This window comes from Alexandromys fortis, unplaced genomic scaffold (assembly GCF_014885135.2).
Source record: "Alexandromys fortis isolate MF-2015 unplaced genomic scaffold, M_Fortis_MF-2015_v1.1 scaffold_137, whole genome shotgun sequence".
NCBI lineage: Eukaryota > Metazoa > Chordata > Mammalia > Rodentia > Cricetidae > Alexandromys > Alexandromys fortis.
Genome location: NW_026068009.1, coordinates 353,822 through 379,791, shown reverse-complemented (window position 1 = coordinate 379,791; position 25,970 = coordinate 353,822). Strand labels below are relative to the sequence as shown.

Genomic DNA, 25,970 nt, shown 5'->3' with positions numbered 1-25,970 from the left:
GTATGCATATGTGTATGTAATTATAATCATTATAATTTAATTATACACATACCGGTAATGCTAAGCTGTAGACAGAAGTGGGTCTTTTGATTGTTCCAGGCTAACTTGATGGCTAGCCTTCATCACAGCAGGACTGCAGTTTTCAGTACCTGTTATGGTTGGGGAACGATGGCCCAGAAACAAACTGTTAAGCGGCCTGTGCCCCGTGCAGACTCCAGGAAGTCACATGACATTATCAGTCGATTCTGTATCTTCAGAGATCCTGAACCACAGCTTCTTTCAGCTGCAAAATATGCATATTCTTTTCTTATTAATTTTTAAATCTGACGTTTTCTAAGTTTTAATATTTATTCAAACTTCACAGGGATGCTTGATAAATTTCATAATACCCACTCTTCTGTAGCTTACAATTCAGCTTGTAACACATTTTGCCTTCCGTCTTCCTTTTGTGTGATGGCAGAGGGCTGAACGCAAGGCCGCATGAACGCTTCGCACACGGCCTACAGTCGACCGACACCTCCAGCCCTTACGTTCCGTCTTAATAGATTTAGCAGATGGTCTGATCCATATAAGATCAGTTGGCACACCTGTAACCAGTCTATGTTTCTTAGGAGAGAAAAATAAAGTTTCTGTGTAAGAGTCTATAATGGGATTTTCTTTTTAATTCGTAGAACACTTAAAAGAAAAATTGGATGACTACATAAAGCTGTGGAACGGCCTTGTGAAGGTGTTTCGAAATGAGAGAAGAGAAGGCTTAATTCAGGCTCGAAGCATTGGCGCACAGAAGGCTAAGCTCGGACAGGTAGGAGGGGTGTCCTGTTTACAGGGTCAGCACTTCCTTGTTGGCAACTGAAAAGTTAGATACACTTTGAATTATCCTTCAGTTTTGTTTTGCTTTGCTTTGTTTTAATTTAAATGAGAATGCGGGTTTGAACAGATAATTGATGTGGCAAAATTGACTAGAATGCTAATTGATATTAGCGCCTAATTGTAATTTGTGTGTGATATGTGCTTTTCCGTCTGTGAGGAGTATTCTTTCACCCTGCCTCTTTTCTTTAAGGTTTTGATATACCTTGATGCCCACTGTGAGGTGGCAGTTAACTGGTATGCTCCACTTGTAGCTCCCATATCTAAGGACAGGTAACATCACCTTGCTTTTTTTTTTCCTTTCCTAGTTAAAAAGTAAACCTTGTCCTAGAAGGACAAACACTATTCTCTCCGTCACCCCCCATTTCATCGAGTTTGCCAGCTATTGTGTGAGACGTGTTTTCCTTGAGCTGTTTGCTTCTTGGGTGGAGCTAAGTGGAAGCTTTGGACTGTTCAAACGTAGCCAGCGTGTATTTGGAAAAAGCTAGGTGTCCCCTGGCAGAGTTGTCTTGGCGCTCTGGTGAGACTTTCTCGCAGAGTGATACTAATTGCTCCCTCTACGCTGGGGAAATGCTCTGAGGACTAGAAGAAGCATGCCTTGGAATTAACCCTTTGGGTTTCTTGTGACCTTTTCAATGATCACATTAGATAAGGGCCACCTGTAACTCAGTTAAAGCCTCCGGGATCCTATGAAAGCTTCCAGGGTTAGAAATAGACAACTGTGGGAAACAGTCCTCACCATTAGTGTAAAGAAATCTCTAAAACCCCAAAAGAGAATTTCAGTCCTTAGTTCCCAAACCTTGGTTGCTTCCTGTCCAGAATTCTATTTCAGAATTGAGGCGAATGCAACATATTCTTGTGACAGTTGGCAGACTTTCTCCTCAGATTTCAGGGGAAGGCCCATCGTAAACACCACACGCGCTGTCTGGCTTTATCTCCTCAGCAGCCCTGTGACAGAGATGATTTGCAACACTATGCAAAACCAGCACCAAGCCTAGGAAAAAATGAATTTGCCACAAATCTGATATTTAATGAACTGTCAGACTGATCTCTGCTGTGCTTCTCTGCATTCCAACGTTTATTCTAAACTGTGAAGAGAATGTGGCAAGAGGAAAGATAGCTACCCGGGAAGCCAGCCCCTGTCTCCAGGGCAATGTGGAAGTCCTCCCAGCACCAAGGAAGTGGCTTTTCCACAGCTTCCAGTGGGAACTCCGTGTGGCACACAGTGGCCCTCCTCTGAGGTCATGCTCAGGAGAGAAGGAAGCTCTCTTAGAATCCACTTCCCTCGTAGCAAGGCTCTGAGTCCCACAGATCTGTGATCTCCGTGCTCAGCCCTTTCTGATACGGTGAACAGGGTCCCGATCCTTGTAGTAACAGCTCCGCTAGCATTTCACGAAACCCAGATGCAAGGGATTTATCTTTCCTTGTCTCCTGCAAACCTTAGTTCATTCCTGACCCACCTCAACAGGTACTACAGGCTTTTTTTTTTTAAGTGAAATAAAATACAGAGCGTGAGGTTTTAGTTTGGGTAAGGGAGTTGCTCTGCTTTGTAGTAAAAGGAGGGAAGAAATTTAAGTAAAAACACACAAGGATGTGTTCATAATAACCGCCTCTGGAGGAGCAACGAAAAGTTGAAGCTGTCCCAGATGTGTTTTCGGTGGCTGTGCCTACACAAAACCTTGGAGATGTTTCTAATGGAGGACACAGAGAGAAAACAACAGGCAGAAAAATCTTGTAAAGACCACAGAATCACTGTAAGATAGCTGCCTGTAACACCAAGTACAAAGGAGAAGGCAGTTAGCAGGCTCAGTGGCGCGGCTCTTTGCCCAGGGTTTCTTGGGACAGGTAGGACAAACTCCCCTTCTCTTCTCCCCTCGTGCTGGCCTTGACTTTCCCAAGACCTTATTTCAGTCTCCGCCCCCATTAGACTGTAGTCTCCCAGGGCAAATGAAACCGAGTACAAAAGAAGCCCACGTAGTTAGGCATGCTGAACTAGTCAGTTTGGGGTTCTTAAATGCGTTTTCATTTTCTGTAAATGTTTCAGAGCTACATGTACTGTGCCTCTAATAGATTACATAGACGGGAATGATTATTCCATTGAACCGCAGCAAGGTGGGGATGAAGATGGTTTTGCCAGAGGGGCCTGGGACTGGAGTATGCTATGGAAACGTATTCCACTAAGCCACAAGGAAAAGGCCAAAAGAAAACATAAAACTGAACCTTATCGGTAAAGACTATTACTTTATTTTTCTATGTTGACTGTTTACCTAAGTCCTTTTTTTTTCCTTCCCTATGACCTCGTATAAACATATGGGTCCATACATACGTTTCCATTTGATCTTGCCGCATCATCAATACAACACAGAACCATTTGCACTGTGCCGATTATAGATGTCATAAATGGCAACACATATGCAATTGTACCCCAAGGGGGTGGTGATGAAGATGGGTATGCCCGAGGAGCATGGGATTGGAGTATGCTCTGGAAACGGGTGCCTCTGACCTCTCGCGAGAAGAGACTGAGAAAGACCAAAACTGAACCGTATCGGTAATCACTAAATCACTTACCTCCCTCCTTTTCTCTGGTTGCTGCTAACCCATTAACCTCTCACCACGCTGAAAACCCCGCTGTAAGAACTGGAGCTGTCGTCTCAGATCCTGACAGCCCTTGGCTCCTTGCAGCTTCAAGGCTTCAAATTCACATTGGCTCCTATAACAGCTTTTACCCTAAGTGCAAGCCCCACTAATGTGAATTATACGCTTTCATTGGGGAAAAAGTATTGCGAAAGGCGTTAGTAATTTGAAGCATAGCAGGAAAGAAGGAAACAGCCTTTTGCTGCTGTCCTAGGAGACCAAACGGCAGAGTGTATTCTATAAATTCATACGCCAACTGCTGGCAACTCAAGGCTTGCGGCTTGCACCTTGGAGTCTTGGGTGCCGTATTGACAGTGAGCACACTAGCCGGAGACTTTGGGGTTCTCCCTTTTGTTGCATATGCTAAAGCGCTGATACTAATTTGTATCCATTAAATGTGAATACGAATACATGGCGTTAGAAAAACGTATAGAATCCTTTGTTGCTTGGTTCTCAAAAGAATGCTTGAATAAAAGAAAGCTCGATCCCCAAATCGGCTTTTGTCCCTTCGTGTGGTTCTTCAAATAGAACGACTGTTCCTTTTAATCTTTTAATTGGCACATTTTACAGTCTTTCAAAAATGACCCCCAAATGAAATGTTAGTGTGACCACGTTCATTGTTTGTTTACTGTTTGTTTGTTGATTGATTGATTGATTAATTTATTTGATCCGGCAGTTCTGCTTGCATTCTCTTTATCCCTGTCTCCCTGCTCACGGCAGAGTTCATTTGGGGACGTGCTTCCGTGTGGTGGATTTGGGCGTGTTGTGATCAGGACACTGAATGGCAAACATGAGGAAATTACAGGACGTCCCGCTTTCACGGGACATCTTCCAAATTTTCATTCAGGAACTTAGGGTTCAGAGCAATCCAGGAATCTGTTGCTGACCTGCTTAAGCCCACAGATCACCTTGGAGGAAAAGAGAGGATTCGCTGTCTACCTGGGCTTGTTCAGCAGTTCCGTAAAGGCGGGTTTTAAAAGGGAACCAGGAAGGTCTAAGCGGGCTCTGTTTAGTTATCTCACTAGTGAGCGTGTTAAAGCTGCATCTTCAAATATGTACTGAGGTGCATGGGAATGTATTTGAAGAGCAAACAGGTACAACCGTAAGAAATAATGTTGAATGGCAGCTACGTAAATATGACATGAATATGTAACCAGAATGTTCTCCTTAGTGATTTCGGCAGCCTGTTTTAAGAAGAGCATAAGAGAACAGGTCTTGATGTGATTTCCTGTCAGGACTAAAAATATTAGCCCAGCTCTGTCTGCTCAGCGTATGCTTGGTGGCTGCTTACTGTGCACCCGCCTCTATTGTAGAGGGGAGTGACCTTTAAAAAACAGGTTCTCTTGCTGGACGTGGTGACGCCTGCTGTTAATCCCAGATCAGGAAGGCAGAGGCAGGTGCGTCTCTATTAGCTCAAGGTTAGCCTGGTCTACGTAGAAAGATTTAGGCCAAGCAAAACTATAGAGTGAGGCCCCGCCTCAGAAAGATTAATGTATTAATAATTAAAATGAGTTCTTGCGGGATTTCTGCTATGGTGAGTGGTGCGCAGATTACACACACAGCTTTTCAAGGTGGAGCAGTGGGGCTTGGTGAGAGACAAACATTAGTGTGAGTGAGGAATAAGGAACTGTAACAGTACCGAGTTGTACCCAGCTCTCTAAAGCTGAAGAATCATAGTGCCTTCATTATTGTTTAATGGTTACGAGGAATGCCCAGAACGCCATGAAATTAGTCTGCTGTCGTTTCTCCAGTAGTGGAAGTGACGTGAAAAGTCATAGACTGGGTGTTCTCTTTCTCCTAGAATGCACTGAACTTAAGGTCTGTGCAAGAAGCCCAGGGGACACTCTTGTGCTCTCACCTCTTGCTGTAGTGAGAGTCGATGCCAGCTCCTCCCCTATGGCATTCTGAGCTATGTTTGCAAACTCGGTGAACCCTGCTGTTCCTGGGTGACTTTCACCATTATGGCAGACTACATCATGGTGTATAGTTTCGTTCCTCCTAGAATGACTCACAAATCACTGAAGGAGTAGTTAGTAGAAAGTGTCAGGATGCCCTGTATTTTGGGAGAGAAAGAGAAATTCTTACCTTAATTACGAAGAAATGTACTCAACAAAAGAACCAAGGCACCCTCTAGTGGCGAAACCAACACAGTTCTCTAAAGTATTCCAGAAGTTTTGGTAAATTCATGCCGAGAGCAAATTCTTTTATGAAAGATGGACAGTTTCCTTATGTTTGGCCATCAGTCTTGCCTCTTCTGTGCATTCTTACGTTGTCCTCCCAAAGGCTGTCTGTCTGTTGGTGAAGGGATCCTGGGGCTTTGTTTCTACAGTTACTCATGTAGTGTCTTTCCTTAGGTCTCCAGCTATGGCTGGTGGATTATTTGCCATTGAAAGAGATTTCTTCTTCGAACTTGGTCTCTATGATCCTGGTCTCCAGATCTGGGGTGGTGAAAACTTTGAAATCTCATACAAGGTAACATTTCACTCAAACAAATGCTGTTTTCTGACTAGTTTTTTTGGGTGGGTTGTTTGTTTGAGGGGGCCATGTCTGTGTCTATGTAGCTCTGGCTGTTCTAGAACTCAATATGTAGACCATGAACTCATAAAGATCCATCTGCTTTTACATGCTAAGTACTGGGACTAAAGGCATGCGCCCTCACACCCTGCTTCATGTTTACTAACTAGTTACCCAATTTTTATGACTTTCAAATAAAGCTAGGGGTTTTTTTTAAAGTGTATATAATGAATTTCTCTAAACTATTGGGAATGCCTCGATAAAGCATAACTCTTAGGATAATAAAGTAAAATGATTCGTTGTCTACCGACATCAGCCCAGAATTACGGCCAACAAGCTTCAGAAGTGGAAATAGCCTCTCTCCTGCTCGCAGGCTGCCTGTTCGTTGGAGCCTTGGTTAATAGTAGCCCTTTGGAGGGCTGCGTGTTGGCTGTCTACTAACCCAGCATCCTTGGCCGCTGTAGGACATGGTGATAGAAGACAGGGTACTCACATAGTGACTGACAGCCTCCTGCTGGCAGTGGAGGGGTCCTGCCCGGGGCAACTCTGCCTCAGTCCCGCCCCACTTTCAGAGATCGGGAGGGGGAAAAGATTACATTGATCAGATAGATATCCAGTGCTTCTTGCCTTAAATAGTCTGTGTTTTGTATTGTGAGGGTTGGACTAGGGACAACTAATCCTTGCTATCAAAAAAAAAAAACTTATAGATTAGAAATATTTGTAAATTCATAATATAGTAAATCTAGAAAAAGGCAGAGGCATTCCGTTGGTTGAAGAAAATGCCACCATGATGGAGGTAGAACTTGAGGTAGAAATCAGATGCGTGATTTTAGTAAGCAGAGAGAAACGGAGGCGAGCGAGCAGGCCTCCTAGGTGTGGAGGATGAGGGCAGGCACCGGAGGTGAGTGTGAAGAGCGCACTAGCAAGTGCAGAAGCAGGCGGGGGAATCAAGAAGCCTGTTTGAGAAAGACACTCAGGGTAAAGTGAGCAAGCACAGTTAGAACCGTACTAAAGAGTCCTTAACGCTGAGTTAAGACAGTCCCACTGCCTTGTTCAATAAGCCGGTGGCACAGCAAGAGGGTAGCATGACCCAAAGCTGCAGTAATCTCTTGCTAAAAGTAAGGATAGAGTTAAGTAGAGAAGAGTCCAAGGTGATGAAGCCAGTTAGGAGGTTATTACAGTAATCACCCAAGTAGGACACCTGTCAGAAACGACAGGTGATGTTAAAGATGAAGGATTTATGCTACTTGGGGAGGTTATATTGAGGAAGGGCTCCTGGATCTACATGTACATAGAAGAGAACTCATTAATTGTAACTTATTATATACATTACCGCTGCCTTCCTTGTTATTACATGTGTTTCTAAAGTAATTGTTTTAGAATTCGGTTAGCTTAGAACCCATTATGTCTCATTTAGAATTTACATTTACAGAACACATGTCCCGTTAATTTTTTTTTTCTTTTTGCGTGTCTAACCATTTTCACAATATACACTTTTTCTCGATAGATCTGGCAGTGTGGTGGTAAATTACTCTTCGTCCCTTGTTCTCGTGTTGGACACATCTACCGGCTTGAGGGCTGGCAAGGAAATCCTCCACCCCTATATGTTGGGTCTTCTCCAACTCTCAAGGTGAGGTTTTGTTGTTGTTGTTGTTGTTGTTGTTAAAAGAGAGAGGGAAGAGAACTAAAATTCTGACCACGTCACTCTCAGATCATTGGCTGGGGTAAAGCTCTTCCGCAGTCATGTTGGCTCTTCACTGTAAGCCAAGACTAGACTTGACTCCTGAAAGATCTTACTGTTCTTTACTATTATTCAGTTCCTTTTCATTTGTGTTTTGACAAATAAAGAACTAGTGTATTTATGATGTATAACAATATTTGATATGCATACATTGTGGAATGCTTAAAGCCTATTTAGTTTATATACTTCATGACATGCTGGGCTTTAATCAAAGCTTTTTTACTAATTGTCGTAACTCATGTACAGAGATCACCACAACTTGCTTCTCCTATGGTAAGGAGTTTGTGTCTTTGGCCCAAATACCTCCCCATCCTTCCTCCTTCCCAGCCTCTGGTAACTGCCATTCCACTGTTTCTATACACTGGATTCTTTCACATCCTAGCTGTGAGTGGGTGCACTCATTTCTCTTTCTGTGCCTAGTTTATCTATCTCATTTACAATAAGGTCCTGTGTGTTGTTGCAAATGGCAGAATTTTCTTTTTTTAAAGATGGGCATATCACATTTTCTTTATTTATATACTAGCTGGCAGATACTTAGGTTGATTCCAAATACTAGTCATTCTGAACAGAGATTCGGGCATCTCACTGGTAGACCAAGTCAACATCCTTCAGGATATAAATAGACAACACAGCACTGGGTCACAGAGTTTTCTCTCTCTCTCTCTCTCTCTCTCTCTCTCTCTCTCTCTCTCTCTTTTAGTTGTATTTATTATTTATTTTTCTTTTATATGCATTGATGTTTTTTGCCATGGGTGTCAGGTCCCCTGGAACTGAAGTTACAGGTAGTTATGAGCTACCATGTGGGTGCTGGGAATTGAACTCAGGACTTCTGGAAGAGCAGTCAGTGCTCTTAATCACTGAGCCATCTCTCCAGCCCCCTGTTTTCATTTCAGTGAAGGAGCCTCCATCCTGATTTCCATGACTGTAATAATTTGTATTCCTGCCAACAGTTTGAAATGATTCCCTTGCACCTGTATCCCCACAGACATACTTCCCTTTTAGCTCTGGACCGTAGCTGTCCTAGCAGATATGAAGTGACGCTGCCTTCTTGCGTTTTCCTACATCGTAGCGATTAGCTCCTTAGCAGGTGTGTGGTGCACAGGCCCATTCTCTCCGTAGGCGTGCTTCTTTTGTGCAGCGCTGAGGTTCCTAGTTCGCCCTTATCCCATTGGTGTAGTTTTGCTTTGCTCGCATGTGCAAAATATGTCAGAAAACTTTTCCTACATTTTTTTCCTAAGAGCTTTTTATGGGGGGGGGGAGTCTCACTTTTAAGGCTTTAATCTATTTTGGGTTGCTTTTCGTGTGTCCTTGAAAAGAAGGTCTAATTTTACTCTTTTGCGGGGAGTTAGCCAGCTTCCTCAACGCTAGTATTGATGGAGACTGTCTTTTCCCTGCTGTGCGTCCTTGGCACCTTAGGTGAAAATCAGCTGTGTGTGCCTGAATTTATCTCTGGACTCCCAGCGTCTGTTTCTGGTTTTATTGCTTTTGTTACCATTCTTTGTAGTAGATTTTGAAATCGGGTAGTGGATTTTGAAATCGGGTAGTGTAATGCCCCTGGATTTATTCTTTTTGATCAGTATTACATTGGCTGTTATAACCGACTCTTTGCTGGCACTATATGAATTTTAGGGTTGATTTTTTTCCTTTCTCTCTTCTGTTTTCATTCATCTGTTTTAGTGGAGGTGGGGGGCACAGGGTCTGTATGGTGACATGAGGAGGCTGGAGGTCAGCTTGTGAGGCTCGGTTCTCTTTCCACTATGTGGATTCCACCACGTTCATTCCAGAGACCAGACTTGCATGGAGGCAAGCGCCTCTCCCCACTGAGTCATCTCACGAGCCTCGAATCTTTCAGTATCTATGAAAATTATAATTGGTATTTTGTAGATCACTTTGGGGAGTGTGGTGCTACCCAAACAAACAAACAAACAAAAAACTAGTATTCCTGAGAAACCTCTGATATTTGATATTAGCTCTTCCCATCCACGAGCATGGGATGCTTCCACGCTTTGTCTTTTTTAGATGACTTTCAGTATCTTTAGCTTCCATCGTTAAATTTACTCCTAACGATTTTTCTCTGTTTATTTGGTATGATGACCTGTTCCCGCTTTAATAACTATCTTTTAGCCTAGAAATCAATTTAATGTGAACACTAAATATGCCTACTCTTGATATAAAACAGAGGCCAGTAACTGGTCAACAAACCATACCCAGCCTCCTGGGGCCTCGTCACAGCTGTCACTTTATAGTAGGCCTGAAGAATTGCTGTGGACACAAAACAGATTCCCTGCATCAGTGTGTGGTGTGCGTGTATGTGTGTCTGCATGTTCACATGTGTGAGGGTGTACCTGGGCCCAAGACTGACATTGGGAGTCTCCTGCGTGGTTTTCCACCTTCACTGAGGCAGGGTCTCCCAATTGAACCTAGAATGTGCCTGTACAGCTAGTCTAACTAGCCAACTCACTCCAGGGATCTCTATCTTGTCTTCAGTGCTAGAATTACAGGTGGGCTGCCACTCCCATTTGGCATTTGCACGGGTTCTCGAGATCCGAACTCTGTCTTCCTGCGGGAGTGGCAAGTGCCTTATCTACTGAACCATCTCCCCAGCCTGTCACACCCTCCTCTATGGAGAAATTGCTACTGCGTGTTGTAGAAGATCGAGGGGACTGGGGAGAGTAAACACCCGTCCAGTCATTCATTCGTGCAAGGATTCACTAATTCTGTCGAGCTCTGGGGTTAAATTTTTGTCGGTGATGAGAGTGTCAATTTATCTTATTGGTCACTAGCTGTTTTTCCTCCTTGTGGACCACCTGTGGAAGATGTCCAGTTAATTTGAGGTTACAGTGGAATGATTCTGGTAGTCATGAAAAGATTAATAGAGTGAGCTGCAGAGCACTTCTTTGTAATGATGGTTTCTAAAATGGGATTTTCCCCATATATGTCAGTACCATGGTTCTAACAGGAAGGAAATGAGATGAGAAGGAACACCACTGGCCACCCAGGCTCTCAGAAACCCTCTCTGGGCTTCACTTTCTTCATCTGTTCTCAGAATAAATTGCATTATCTTAGAATTTATGATCTTCCAGCTCAGGGATGTCTGATTTTATGTATCTCACTTTTTAAGTGACTACACATGAGTGGCATTTCTATACTTGGAAAATGACATGTTAGGGTTATTAGATCCCTTCTTTTCATTGTTTAGGAAGTGTCAGGCCCTCTCTAGGTGAGTGCACCATAGTTTGGGTTATTCTGCACATGTAAGGTAGGCTGCTTATGCCGTTACAGTTATTTCTACGTCTCAAACCGCCTGTGGTTTTTCTTTTCGCAGAATTACGTTCGAGTTGTCGAAGTTTGGTGGGACGAATACAAAGACTACTTCTACGCCAGCCGTCCCGAGTCGAAGGCCCTGCCGTATGGGGATATATCGGAGCTCAAGAAGTTCCGGGAGGACCACAACTGCAAGAGTTTCAAGTGGTTCATGGAGGAAATAGCCTATGACATCACCGCCCACTACCCTCTGCCGCCCAAAAATGTTGAGTGGGGAGAAGTAAGTATCAGCCAATACTTAGATATCAGAATGTGTATATTTGGACTCGGTGTTTGAAAGAAGGCAGAGAAGGGAAAGGTGCTCATGGAAGCAGAGAATGTGTGCAGAAATGTTGGACTAGATACCGTTTGGTAGTATAAACTACCCTTCTACCAAACCATCAGAGCTGCCCTGACCACGAAGCCACCCTGCCCCCTCCCAGCTGTTATGCACATGGCTGTAGGTGAGACATTCCCATCTCTGGCACCCACCGTGTCCCTGTCTTGGCCACTTCCAGTGTCACTGCCGCTCTCATCCCAAGAGTCATTGCTCTCGGGTCTGCTGTCCCCTGGGTCTTCACAGCACCCCACATCCGCCCACCCTCCACGCAGTCCAGTTCTGGGCCTAACCCTCCCTGGGCTCCAGCAGGCTACTGCAGAGACCAGTGCAGCGCGGTTCACATAGCACTCGTCAGATGAACTGGGCAGCGGGAATAAAGGAGAGCAAAGGCCTTGATCTCGACGGCCATTCCCATTTCTTCCCATGGTTTCTGGTTGTACTCACACATGCACAGCGCATGCCGTCAGCTTCCAGGATTGTGTGTCTTTGATAATGCGCACATTCGGTGAACATTGACCGAGGGCCTGGCGTGTGCCAGTCATTCGTCTGGGCAAAATCAGACAAGCCCCCTTGCTTCAAAATCTTGTGTGCTGTGGGGGTGGGGAGAGAGACCAGAGCCATTGAGGGAAGCAGAGAGCATGACGAGATGACAGTGAGTACAAAGGAAGCTGGCATGAGGCGCCATCTTGAGGGAGCTTCCCGAGGCTGTGACATTTAACCTGAAGTCGGGATGATGGGGACGAGAGCCATGAAAGAAAGAGCGCTACAAACAAAGAAAAGGGTGAAGTCAAAGTTAGGAAATTGCTTCAGTTCTCTTTCTATTGCTGTGACGAAATAACATAACTATGGCAACTCGTCAAAGAGGATTTGTTTGGGCTTATGGTTCTAAGGGCTGCAAGTCCATCAAAACGAGCAGGGATATCAATGAGTTTGACAGCTGGAGTAGCAAGTTGACAGCTCGCGTCTTGAACTGTGAGCTCAAAGCAGAGAGAGAGCTGGAAATGGAGAGTCATCTCTGAAGCCCACCTCCAGTGACGTACTTCCTCCGAAGCCTCTTTAAACAGTGCCACCCCTTGGGGACAGAGCGCTCATATGTGAGCCTCTGGGAAGCATGCCCATTCAAACCACCACAAAAATCCATTGTCCATTTGAGAAACAGACTAGAAGAAATGGGGTGAGGTGGAATGGCAGACGTGGGACGTGGGGAGGCTCTCATCCTGAAGATGGAGAAAGGCCCATGGAGGATTTAAAACAGAAGGGCCCTGAGATTTGGTTTATGTTTTAGTTTGAATTGCCTGCTGTGAGCGTTTAGAATAGAAGTCAGGAGGGGAAGGGTGGGTCTAGTGAAACTGATGGTGGCTTAGACAAAGGTGGCAAGAGTAGAGATGGAGCGCATGGGACACATTTGAGGGGCACACTTACAGGCGTAGGGACATCACGGGAAGGCTAATGTGTGAACAACGAGGGCTGGGACGGTGTAGCTCTCTGTTTGATTAGAGGCAGCTGCGATTGTGAGCCCAGGAGACAGTGAGTGTGGAGGTGTTAAGGAACACCACTCTGCCTGCTGGAGGTGGTGTGCACACAGGATCCCTTCTAGACCGCCAGGTTCAATGGTCAGCTGCTGCTGATTGACAGTCTTAGCCTGAAACCCAGAAAAGAGGCCTCTCTGGCGTTGAACATCTGGAGGCCATTGGCCTGTAGCTTGAGGACACCGCAGCCCCTGCAGGGAGAAATACAGGCCATTCGTAAATCTGCATTGTTCTGAGTTTGGGAAGGAAAAGGGGGGACACAGAGGCCATGAAACTACTGCCTGTGTATTGCTTGTTTGGATGCCATTTTCTTTTTCTGTGCTCTTATTTCATCTTCTGTGTTACAGCAAACTAGCTAGTAATCCACTAGTAATTAATGAATTGGGGAAGTCCGACATTTTAACCTCCCAAGAGCCCTTTGTGTGGAAGGAAGGAATTCTCCTTTGACCTTACCCCATCGGCTGGCTTTAAACACATCTTTATACAAATTGACTATTAGATTACATCATCAACTCAACCCCCCCTCCCAGAGCCTAGATAAATACATCCCGCCATCCTCATGATGTCTTTACTTGAATATCATTTCAAACTCCTCTCAATACATGAATTTGAAATTGAACTCCTTTCTCTCTCTCTCCAGCCCATCTCCAGCCAATCTCAGTTCATTGCTCGTACCAAAACCTGAGTAGTCCTCTTTGAATCTTTTTCTCGCATTTTCATCATTTTCAGAACCAAGCCCTTCCTTTCCTTGATTAACTGAGTCTCCATCACCTCTCAGCAAAAGTAACTTGCCCTTACCACAGCCCGTTCTAAACACAGCAAGCAATCAGTGTAGCTTAGGAAGTCCAAGCCAGGTCTAATCACCTCTCCTCAAGAAAACCCACAGTGGCGCCCAGTTGCTGGGGTGAAGGCACAGCCCTTTCTGGGGGCTGTGAGAGCCTCGTTCCTCTCTCACCTCACCGTTCCTGCTTGTCTCACTCTACTTCAGCCCCACTGCGCCACCTCACACCCACTGCTCAGCGTCCCTCTGCCCACAGTGCCTTCCTGAGGACATCTGCATCCATGGCTAACACAGACCTCTTTCAAGTTTATCCACCCGTGTCCGTGATGAGCTCTCCCCTGGAGCACTTCCAGCTCCCTAGCCCCTTTCTCCCCACACACCCCCATGGCCTGCATTATTTACTAACATGGCAGGTATCAGATTTGTCCATCACATGTTTTGCTTCTTTTCTGCCTTTCTTTTGCTGTAAACTGTGAGTTTACTGAAACAGCTGTATTTATTTTGTTCGCTTACATATCAGAGACTGTAGCATGCCCACCACGTGGTAGATACCTGCCTAGTATTTCATGGATGAATCAACACATGCATGCAGGAATGAGAGGATTAATGAGGGATTTTTCCCCTCCTTTTACCGTTTCTCTTCTAAATACATCTTCAGAGGAATTTCTCCAATTCCATTGCATTCATTCATCGGCTGAACATTCCAGAGCAAACCCCTATTTAGAAGATGTCCGCGGAGCAAACCCCTATTTAGAAGATGTCCGCGGGGAAGTCTGAGCTTACCCCAGGCAGTAGAGGCTGCTCCGTCTGCACATCCCTCTCTTCTGCGGACCATCACACCCCGTTGTCCCCCATATTTTGATGGTCCTGAGGACCATGACTTGCTCATCTTCATATGTGCAAAAGCTCTAATCCTTCACCCGTATCTACAGAATCAAGCACTTTATCTAAATACTACAGTGGCCTATAATTGAGATAAATACACAATTCTTCTAAAAAGTAATTACTTTAGCACGAAATTGCATTCCAAACCTGGAAACCTATGTTTGCTTCTGCTTCCATTATTGGTAGTTAGAGGGGAGCCCCACTGCAGGGCTTGTGTGCCATGACTTTTGCACTGAGAAGCCTGGAGGCAGCTACCCCAAAAGTGCTGTATAGCCATTGAGAGAAGGACTCAGAAGCACGGTCTGCTCTAGACGTCTAAAGCTGGCGCCTGTCCCCCTGTAGTTACATAGCTTTCCTCTGTTTCCTTCTCATTCCCATGGATGTTCTGATCCTGGAATTTTCCTTAGGGTATCTTATACCTTGTTTCTTGGTTGTATTTTCTAGCACATGGTAGGCTAGTGCCCTTAAGTGGAGTGAGTTCATTTCAATATTGGCCTCAGCCCATGATTTCAAAGATGATGATGGTGACGGTGATGATGGCGATGCTAAAACATACTTAAAGGATGGTGACACCAGGGACAGCCTGGCACTGCAGCCGCGAACTCTCCGTGAATTGTGCATTGCCCTTGAGAATCTTTTACTCTGGTCCTAGTTTATTACAAACCAGACTGTTTCCTGTATGTTCTCTTCGTACCTTTAGATCCGAGGCTTTGAGACTGCATACTGCATCGACAGCATGGGACACACAAACGGAGGCTTTGTTGAACTTGGACCCTGCCACAGGATGGGCGGGAACCAGGTAAGTCTCCATCTCTTGGGATTGGTCAGACCTGAGAGCCAGCAGACTTGATCACAGACGGAGAGGGTTTGTTTAGTTTGGTTTTTTACTTTTGTCTTGAGAAATCAGAAACATTCAGTAAAGTCTGACTACTAAAGCATTTTCTTTAAATAGGGAATATTGTCAGTGTTGATTTTCACATAAGAATGTAGAAATGTCTGCACAGAATTAATAATATATTCCTATGGGAACACACATTAATCAGGACTAAGTAAGCTTAACCTTTGCGGTTTCACAAGTGTAGTTAGTAAGCCACACTTTTTCTTAATAAGCTGGGGTGTTGCTGCCAGTTCCATATATTTTATGCATGGCTTCCTTTTATAGATATTTTTCATGTGTCCAATCTCAGCTGTGAAGCACTATTAGGTCTACTTCTGATTTTTAATTTTCTTATTGTTGATACATGGTAAATATGAGCTAATTACCCATTCTGTGGATTAGAGGTAAAGAATAGAGAATGTAAATAAAGTGTTGAGAGGTCTTCAGTAATTTCAAAATGAGTGTAGCTCTTGTCTGTGGCCTAATGGTTCTCAGCGTGCACAAAAACCATAGAACAGTGAGTTATAGGAGTTAAGTTTTCTGCGAAACATATATATTGGCAGGAAAGTTATCTCTGCTTTATTTGTTTGTTCAATAGCTTTTCCGAATCAATGAAGCAAATCAGCTCATGCAGTATGACCAGTGTTTGACAAAAGGACCCGATGGCTCCAAAGTCATGATTACACACTGCAACCTGAATGAATTTAAGGAATGGCAGTACTTCAAGGTATGCTGTGTGCCAGCTCCTGGGATAATGTGTGCTGTCCCGTGTCAGGAACAGTTCGCTTGTAGGATTTAGACGGAGGAATTTTGAAGACGACATGTTCATGTCCGTGACTGGGTGTCCTGCCTTAGGTTTTGGTGCAGGTTTGCCTGGGCTCTCGGTGAGTCACTTCTGTTCCCTGGAGCAGGGTTGTCACGCAGTGAGTCCGCTGTGACAGGCATGGAGAATTTTAGAAGCTCAAGGATGCGGGTGTTGCTGGAGGCAGTTCCCACCACTGTTCAGATCTAAATCCAATGAGTCGTTCACTAAAATATCAGCAGTGTTCTTAGACCTTTAAAAAAGAAAGGGGTTGACTCCTCGTGCTGTCCAGCAGGTGGCAGTGCAGACAGGCAAATAAGAATTGGACAGAACCTTCCGGCTTCCTCAGCCTTCCCTGCTAACTGCAAACAGGAGGAGTTGCTTGTTCTAGTCACATGGTTTCATTGGCCTGGTTTATTCACGTGACCCTGCTGGCCCTTAGGCTGCTTTTCTGTCTCAGCTGTGCCTAGTTAAAGCATTCTGGCAAGATTCAAACATATTAATGGATTAATGTATAATCTTTTTTCCTTTTGATTGAAAATAGGTTCCCCTCCACACACATAGCCTATATTAATTACAGTTTCCTTTTCCTCTGTTCCTCCCAGCTCTTCCCCACTGTCCTTCCCAAGCAGATCCACCACTCCCTTTCTGTCTTTCATTAGAAAACAAACAGGCTTCCAAGGGATGATAATAAACTATAACAGCAACAAAAGAGAGCCCTATCATATCCAAGTGTGACAGGATAAAACCTAAAGAAGGGCAAGAGCCCAAGAGAAGGCGCAGGAGTCACTTGTCCACACACTCAGAGATGTGTAATTTTTCCAAGTGTACATTTGCATGAGTCAAGTTATTGCAAAGCCTTTTCAAACTGAAAGGACCCAGAGCAGCCCTCAGCTCCAGTCATCTAAGATCTGCTCTCCCTCCTGTTGTGGAGACATTATTCCTCATACAGTAATATGTCAAGGCACCATCTCTCATGGATAATTAATTACTAAGCATGCCTGGTGCTGGGTTTTATTGTATTTATTGTTCTTATTTGTATAGTGTGTGGGATATAGGTGAGGAGAGGGGCACCCACAACCACGTTGTACAGGTCAGAGGACAACTCTGGAATTGGTTTCTCTTGCCATCTTTAAGTGGGGCTCAGGGATCAAACTCAGGTCTTGAAGCTTTGAAACAAAGCCAGCTCACAAGAGCTGAATCTTTTAATTTTTATTGTTGTTGTTGTTTCATAACAAGTTGGAAAGGACAACTTGTTATTAACAGGATTAATAAATCCTGACAAACAGTGCTTATTTTCCCAAGTAAAAATGAAGAGGAGTAAATGGTAAGAGACTGTGGGAATGGTAGTTTTTAAAGTATAAAAGAGTCTAGCAGACCAAATACTGTCAAGAAGTCATGAGTAGTTTTCTGGAGGCTGAGGCAGAAGGATTGTGAGTTCAAGGCCAGGCCGGACTACGTGAGGCCTTGCCCCAAAAGAATGGAAGTCAGCTGGGGATAGAACCCAGGGGTACAACATAATGATGAATTAACCCCTCAGTACCTATCCCAAATTAAAGAAAAAGGAATCTATGTGTTTTCGATATTCTTAAAGACACGCTTGTGCACCACTCCACTGGGGCCCAGTGATGGGACAGACTGGCGTCGTGAGCACGCTTTCTATGATGTGGAGGAGAAACATACAGTTAAAAAGAAGCCAAATGCTATCAGGAAGGGAAAAAAGAGAATGTGGTTTTGATGTTTTCATAGAAAAAGACTAAAACAAAGATCCAGCATGGAGACATGCAGAAAAACCTGAGAACTGCTTTTAGGTTACTCCTAATTTGAAGGGGCTTTTTTTTTTTTTTTTAAGTAGCCATAGGAAACAGTCGATACTTTTAGGAAAATTATTCATAAAGGACTGCGAAAAATAAATAGGTCGACGATAAGGTCGGCTTGAACAGAATTCTCAAACTTTCTGGCTTCTGCATCCCCCCCACCCCCCTAGGTTTAAGGATTATTGAAACTCACTCAGTACTGTTGGGCTAGCCTGTAATCCCAACCTTGAGGCAGAGGTAGGAAGGTTGTAATTTGAAATAAGCCTATACAATATTGAGAACCTGTTTCTTTTCTTTTTTCTGTTGGCTATGAGAATTATTTTTCTTTTATTTTACATCCCAACTGAAGTTTCCTCTCTTCTAACAATATAAAGATACTAATATTCTCCACAGGGGGCTTCCATATAGGTTATTACTAAAAATATTTGTGAAATTTGAAATTAAATAATATATAACTTTTTTATGTTTCATATTATGCTAAAATAATACTAAATACTATTCAATAAGTTATGAAGATCTCCCAAATGCTGACATGGTCCATTGCATGAGATTAAAAAAAAAAAAACAAATATAAGGCTTGTTCCTTTAGAGAAGTCTAAATTTTGTCAAGTAAACTAGAACAAACACTGTCAAGTATTTTTTTCATTTGTTGTTGTTGTTCTGATAGTTACAGACATCCAAGTTTGAATAATCACAGTTTGTTGAATTGAGTAAAAATGGCAGGGTATGAAAAAGTGGGTAGTTTACTCCTTTCTCGTGTGCCTTTCTCAAGATGCCACTGTGCTCTTCTGTGGAGAGCTCTTGATGCCCAATTTCTGTTTCCTCTCAGTGGTTTTTAAAGGATACATGAGGCGGGCTGGAGATAGATGGCTCAGAGGTTAAGAGCATTGCCTGCTCTTCCAAAAGGTCCTGATCAATTCCCAGCAACCACATGTGCTCACAACCATCTGTAATGAGATCTGGTGCCCTCTTCTGGCCTGTAGGCATACACGCAGACAGAATATCGTTTACATAATAAATAAATATTTTTTTAAAAAAAGGATACATGAGGGTCAGGTTATAATTAAAAATTAATAAGCTTTGACAGGCAGCGGTGGCACACGCCTTTAATCCTAGCACTTGAGAGGCAGAGGCAGGCGGATCTCTGTGAGTCTGAGATCTTCCTGGTTTACAGAACAAGTTCAGGGGCAGCCAAGGGCTATACTAAGAAACAGCCTCGAGCCCCCTACTCCCCACACCTTCATTGTGGGTGTCCTTACGGGAAAGTGTGGTGGGTTTGAGCTGAGTCCGTGGCGGTGACGGGTAGGACTATTGGCAATTTGCCACACGCCACTGCTTGATGACGCTGGGACTTGAATGCTTTCACCGTGGCTTTTGTCCCAGTGGAGCAATGTCAGTACAGCGCAAAGGAAGCAGTTCTTTTGCATTTTTAAGCATGAGTTTGGCTGAACCCACCCATTCTTGGGTAGTCTGAGGACCTTTCTTTGAGAAGCAATGAGCTGAACGGAAGGAGTAGGCAGCATACGATGAAAACTGGATTAGAGCAGGGGAGACAGGAGTTAAAAAACGTGAGCCAGAGACTCACAGTATTAGCCATGGAGAACTGATACATGAATGAATGAGAGAGAAGCATACAGTTTCCTTAGGACTGGAGAGCTGGGATTGTCTTTAGCCAGAATAAGAACCAAAGACAAAGGTTTGAAGGGGCGGAACTTCAATTTGTGGGTATTGAATTTGGCGTACCAGAAGTATGTAGTGACATAATAAAAGGAAGAGCTAACAAAACTGACGTTCAAGGTCTAATGCAAGCTGGTCCAGTATGCTTGCACTGCCTTCTGAGAAAGCCCGGTAATGCTTCCGATGTCAGGATCTCTGAGTCCGCATTTCCAACCTTTCCCTCCCCGTGTTTTCCAGAGCCTGCACAGGTTTACTCACGTCCCTTCAGGAAAGTGCTTAGATCGCTCAGAGGTCCTGCACCAAGTGTTCATCGCCAGCTGTGACTCCAGTAAGACGACCCAGAAGTGGGAAATGAACAACATTCACAGTATTTAAAAACGAAGAAAAAAAAAAAAACCAACACTCTACCTACTGACAAGTACATTTATGGAGGACTGAAAACCGCCTGGAACCTGCTGCAACCATTATTCTTAATTCTGTACAGCTCCAAACATGGAACCTCTGATCAGCTCGAAGGACGTTGATAAACTGTGATTTTTACAATAACATCATGGGCAGTTACTGTTTACAAAACTGCTTTTACCTTAAACTCTGTAGATGTTTACATCGTTTTTCTTTTCTTTTAAGATGACGTTGGTAATTTGTGCCTTTAACTCAGTTTTCAGAACAGAGTTAAAGCATATGTTGTCTTCTTTGGGAATACACTCAGGGGTCTGAAAGGCAGTTTGGTTTTTGTTGTTGTTGTTGTTGTTGTTGTTAACACACTTGAAGAAAAGCTACGGTTGAAGTAACCAGACTCTGCTATTTGACGTGGTGGTTATCAACCTGCTGTCTTTATTTAAGTTCCCATCTTTCTGAAGCACTGCCCCAGGTCGTTAGCCATGGTGGCCTTCCTTCAGTCATGCTGCTTGTTTGAAAGGTGAATTTCAACACATTTAGTGCCTCTTTCATTTCTCAGTCTATTTTTTGAGAGCTTATAGTGAAATTGATATGATGGTAACAATGGATGAAATGTCACCTGTGTGGGGATGCTTCTGCCACTCCAAAATGAGTTTCCGGGCTGCCATTGACTATGAAGTTGAATGACGTATGGCTGGAAGTAGACGACAGTGGGGACCAGCTCAAGGCCATCCCATTGGGCCTGAAGATGCTGTGGCGACTCCCCTGTCTGCTGGTATTCTCGATGCCCTCTGCTCACACCAGCTTCTAGGCTAGCAAAGGGATCTTCCTACTAAAAAGAACCATTGCCCACCTCCATTTTGCATCTACATTCCCCAGGATCTGTCACTATAGAAAACTAGAAATAATTCTCAGTTTGAAACTTGAAATGAAGGCTGGGAGGCAGGAATACAACACAATAGTCTAGTGTGAACAACGTAAGGGCGGTTCTGAGCTAAGAATTCCCGAGCCCTTGTTAGATACAAAGCCTTAGAAAACTGCAGTACAGCCCAAGCTGTGAAACCAGGATGAGCGAACACGTGTCTTCATCCAAATGAAATGCCATGCACATTGTTTTTTAATTTAAGACAGCACCTAAGAACACAGATCAGCAAACGTGAACTGCGTTCTGTTACCTTAGGTGTTAATTTCTATTTTAGAAAATGTATTTTCTTTTAGTATATGCCAGTGAAAACATTTAATTTGAACATTAAGACAATACCTAGTTTAAGAGAACCGAATGTTGCAAATTTTAATTTCTAAGAAGTCTTCTCTTACCCAAAAAGATAAAAATGTCTACACTGAGTGCCAAAAAAGGAAAGCAATGTGATTAGATGGGACAAGTAAACTAAGCATGTTTGATCTTGTAATCATCACAATGAGAGAATTCACAAACTACTGCCAAAAGCAAATATTTTTAATTAAAGCTTAAAAAAGAAAAAAAATGCTAACATTTATTTAGAAAAAAAGTCTATAACTTTTTTTTCCCCAACCTTAGTTCTTCAGTTTGGACAATAAAACGTACACACCCCAAATGGTTTATTTGTAATTTTGAGTTGTCAGTTTGTATTTTGCTACTGATCTGTGATCCACTACTTAAACTTTCATCTCTAGGGATATTTAAAAAGAAATGCATTTATATGCTCATATAATTGCAAGTAAATCAACTATAAAAAGGAAAGCAAGCGAACTGGTAATAACTTGTGTTTGAAATCACCACTATTTCCCATGTTGAATATAGTAACCTTGTATCTATGCATAGGCTAAGAAAGGTGGCACACGTACTGTGCATGTCATTTTATGGGCAAATTAAATTGTTTTTAGTATAATTTGTTAGGATACTGTACGAACATGATTCTATATATTGAAATCAGAAACCTTACCACACGTGAAAATATCAGAAGCTGCCGCCATAATGACTGTTTTGTACTTTAGGCTGCTTTGAAAATAATCCCCATATCCTTGCTTTGTAAGTTGATGATTTCACTATGCATTTCTACACATTTTATAAATTTGATTTATGCAGATTTTGATACACTGTATGTTTCTGTAGAAATTGTACAAATACTCAAAATTTTATTAGGGTAAACTTGAGAAGCTTATGTATATCTTAATTCTGGGTTGCTTGTTTTTTAGGTGAGAAAAATAAAATGTATTTTAATCCATAGCTTTTCAGCGCTTGTAATCATTTCTGTACATAACTGCACACTTAAAAATTTACTCGGGCTTTTTATCTACAGAATATAGCTGAAATAATACAAAGTATGGTTATTAGATGAATGGGTGCCTGGGTGTTGTTAGAATTCTGCTGTTTGTGACAAATGCCTACCTATAGAAACATGAAGATTTCTTTTTACAGCCTTCAGGTTGCTGATCTCTAACACTCTGGTAAGTCACTTCTCTAGATAAACAACAATCAGGAATGAGCATCTTTCTTGGTAGTACCTACTATTATGAAATTGCCAGTTGACATCAAAAGTATTTTTAAATCAAAAACAACATATCAACAAACAGAAAGAAGCCACGAGACTGGAAGTCCATCAAAATAAACCTAGAAATAGTCCGTAGGACTTTGCAAAACAAACCATATCAAAAGTTGACGTGGATACAAACACTAAAACTAAATGGCTGCTTAAAACTGTCTCACAGGGACCCTGGAATATTTTTTTCTAAATAGAATATGATTGAGAACAGTCCTCATATAAAAGTAGGGTATATGACGGGGAACCCAGATACAGCTGACCCGAACACACGGGAACACATGAACTCTGGGCCAACTGCTAGGGAGCCTGCATGAGACCTGCATGTGTGTGACAGTTGGGTAGCTTGGTGTGTTTGTGGGGCTCCTAGCAGTGGGATCAGGACCTGTCTCCTGGAGCTTTGGGGAACCTATTCCCCTTGCTAGGTGGCCTAGCTCAGCCTTAATGGGGGAAGGAGCTTGGTCCTGCCTCAACTTGATGTGCCATACTTTGTTGACTCCCATGGGAGGCCTGCCCCTTTCTCAATAGAGACAAGGAGGTGGGGAATGGGTGGATGGCAGGCAGGAGACTGGAATGGGAGGAGAGTAGGGTGGAGAAACTGATCAGTACATAAATTAAAATTTTTTAAATTACTATAAAATAATTATGAACATTGCCAAAATCCTGAAATATGAGGCCAACCTTCAATACCTCCAAATGTGCAAATTTTGTTAAGGAAAAAATGCTATCATTTAAAAAAAAAAAAGGCAGAGCATGGTGGCACATGCCTTTAATCCCGGCATTTAGGAAGCAGAAGCAGGTTTATGTTTGTGTTCTGATCATAGAGGGTTCTGGATCACCCAAGGCTATATACTGTCTCAAAAAAAAAAAAAAACAAAGCAAACTAAAGGAAATCCACATACAATTCAGTTAAAAAAAAAAAAAAAAAAAAAAACAAGGCCGTATGGCCATCAGATACCTAGATGGGCCAAAGTTTGGATACATGAAGATGATTCCACATGGAAGCATCTTTAAAAATATTGGGCAGGCCAGGCAGCGGTGGTGGTGCACGCCTTTAATCCCAGCACTCAGGAGGCAGAGGCAGGCGGATCTCTGTGAGTTTGAGGCCAGCCTGGTCTACAAGAGCTAGTTTCAGGACAGGCTCCAAAGCTACAGAGAGACCCTGTCTCAAAACAAAACAACAAAATTGTTTTATAATTCTTTAAGATTTTGAATTGCTCATAACTGAGTTAGATTTAGGCCTCCCTTTGAGCGGCGCTGCAGCAGAGAGGATGCTACAACCTGCTGGACTACATGGTAGTATAGCGTAGTGGGCTCCAGTGTTTATTCATTTGAACCCCAATACAGATCACCTTGTGTGAGCGATCTAAACTCTGTAGCACAGCTTTCTCATTTACAGAGCTTGCTTTTCAGGGTTATTAGGATTAAATGAATTAATGTGCCTAAAGTTCTTATATAAAGTTCCCAGCACACGATCAAGGTCATTAACATAAATGTTAGTAGTTCTGATTTTCAGACTACAGTGTAGACCCCAATAAAGGCAATGTGTGGATGGAGGTATTTATTTTTCTCATTATGACCCATACTTTACCACCCCTATAAAAATTTGATGCAGTGATTTACCAATCACTTATAGCATTTAACCGGCTATCCCTAAACAATCTTAACAAAATACACTGTGGTTAGGAGCTCCACAGCAGGCAAAGCACGCTGTACTTAAGAGACAATGGGGCTGGAGAGATGGCTCAGCAGTTCACTGGCTACTCTCCAGAGGACGCAGGTTCAATTCCCAGCCCCTACAAGGCAGCTCACAGCTGTATAGACTCCAGCTCCAGGGGATCTGGTAGCACCACACATACAGGTAAAATACCAATGCACATAAAAAATTTAAAATTAAAAAAAAAACCGAGGTGAATGAACCCCATGTTTCCCATGTCTGTCTACCTGAGAGAGGAAGAACAGCAAACAAGTTTCTGCTGAGAACAGTGGGAGTTGGTCATTGCAGAATGAAAAAAAAAAAAAAAAAAAAAGCCTAAATGCCTATTGGTAGAATGAGGAAGTATAACACAATGTTTTGTTGGTTTTGGTTTTTTGAGACAAAGTCTCACTACACAGCTCTGGCTGTCCTGGAAGTCTGGCCTCCAACTTCTCTGCCTCCCATGTGCTGGGATTAAGGGTGTGCACCACTATACTCAGCTGACATAATCATATAATGTTATACAATGAAAAGCATGAACAAACTCAGTCATAAGTTCTAGTGATACAGTCTTAAGTGAGAAGGGCAAATCCTAAGGGACTTTATTCAGCACTTTTTATAAATATCAAAAATAACTAAGATATACAGCAAGTTGCACACATATAAAGTTAAATCAATCATTTGTCCATGTTGAGTTTCCTGTTGGAGTTTATAAGATTGGCCTCAAACTTGCTATGAATAGTACATGATGACTGAACTCCTGATTCCACATGCTCCAGTGGCCCAAGGGCTAGGATTCTAAGGGTGTACAACCACACCCAGTTTAAATTTTACCAAGAGGCTACGTGCCTTGTCTGCTCTTAATGAAACCAGTAAAGAACAGAGTTGTTGCCAAATCTAAGCTCCTCGCTATCACTTAATCTCTTTTAGTCTTGGTTTTATATAAATTTTTGTTAGGTTCTTGTTTTGTATATAAGTCACCTCTTTTTTGGTAATGGGGAAGATCAAAGAATGCATAAGGAATTGATGAATGATTATTATGTTGTCTGAACTAGAAAGTAACTACAGGCTTGGCATGCCGGTACACAGCTTGAACGCTACCAGCAGGCAATCTCCTGCTGGTCTAGTGCTCAGGCCAGCCGGAGCTACATATAAACACTTAGTGAAGAAAGGAGACTAGACAGGTGATAGGGCCATTCCCAGCTGTAAAATCTGATGAATCCGTTTGAAATTCAGTACTACTGAGCACCCGATTTCTTTACAATTTTTTCTAATTATTTTATTAGTTTATGTATATATGTTTTCCCTGTATGTATGTCTATACACTAGATAAATTCCTGATACCCAAGGAAGTCAGGACTAGTACTAGAGTTACAGATGGCTGTGAATCACCATGCGGGTGCTGGGAATTGAACCCCGGTCCTCGACAAGAGCAGCCAGTGCTCTTAAAGAGCTGAGCCATCTCTCCAGCCCAATTTTCCTTTTTTTTTTTTTTTTTTTTTTTTTTTTGATATTTATTGAGCTCTACATTTTTCTCTGCTCCCTTCCTTGCCTTTCCCTTCCCCGCTTCAATCCTCCACTAAGGTCCC

The 25,970-nt window shown here is 43.0% G+C and overlaps 1 protein-coding gene across 2 annotated transcripts in view; it reads left to right on the top strand.

The window, feature by feature from the left end:
* The window catches only part of Galnt7 (polypeptide N-acetylgalactosaminyltransferase 7), a 122,157-nt gene extending 99,785 nt beyond the window's left edge, over window positions 1–22,372 (top strand). The window contains exons 4-12 of one of the 2 annotated variants that reach the window (XM_050161808.1): window positions 672–802; window positions 1,061–1,140; window positions 3,233–3,415; window positions 5,856–5,973; window positions 7,523–7,645; window positions 11,082–11,300; window positions 15,295–15,393; window positions 16,070–16,198; window positions 20,005–22,372. In XM_050161808.1, the coding sequence (XP_050017765.1) occupies window positions 672–802; window positions 1,061–1,140; window positions 3,233–3,415; window positions 5,856–5,973; window positions 7,523–7,645; window positions 11,082–11,300; window positions 15,295–15,393; window positions 16,070–16,198; window positions 20,005–20,142 (1,220 nt within the window). In that variant the 3' untranslated portion in view covers window positions 20,143–22,372. Of the gene's footprint in view, window positions 1–671; window positions 803–1,060; window positions 1,141–2,911; window positions 3,095–3,232; window positions 3,416–5,855; window positions 5,974–7,522; window positions 7,646–11,081; window positions 11,301–15,294; window positions 15,394–16,069; window positions 16,199–20,004 lie in introns of both variants that reach the window. The other variant, XM_050161809.1, reaches the window with a different exon arrangement.
* The last annotated feature ends 3,598 nt before the right edge of the window (window positions 22,373–25,970 follow it).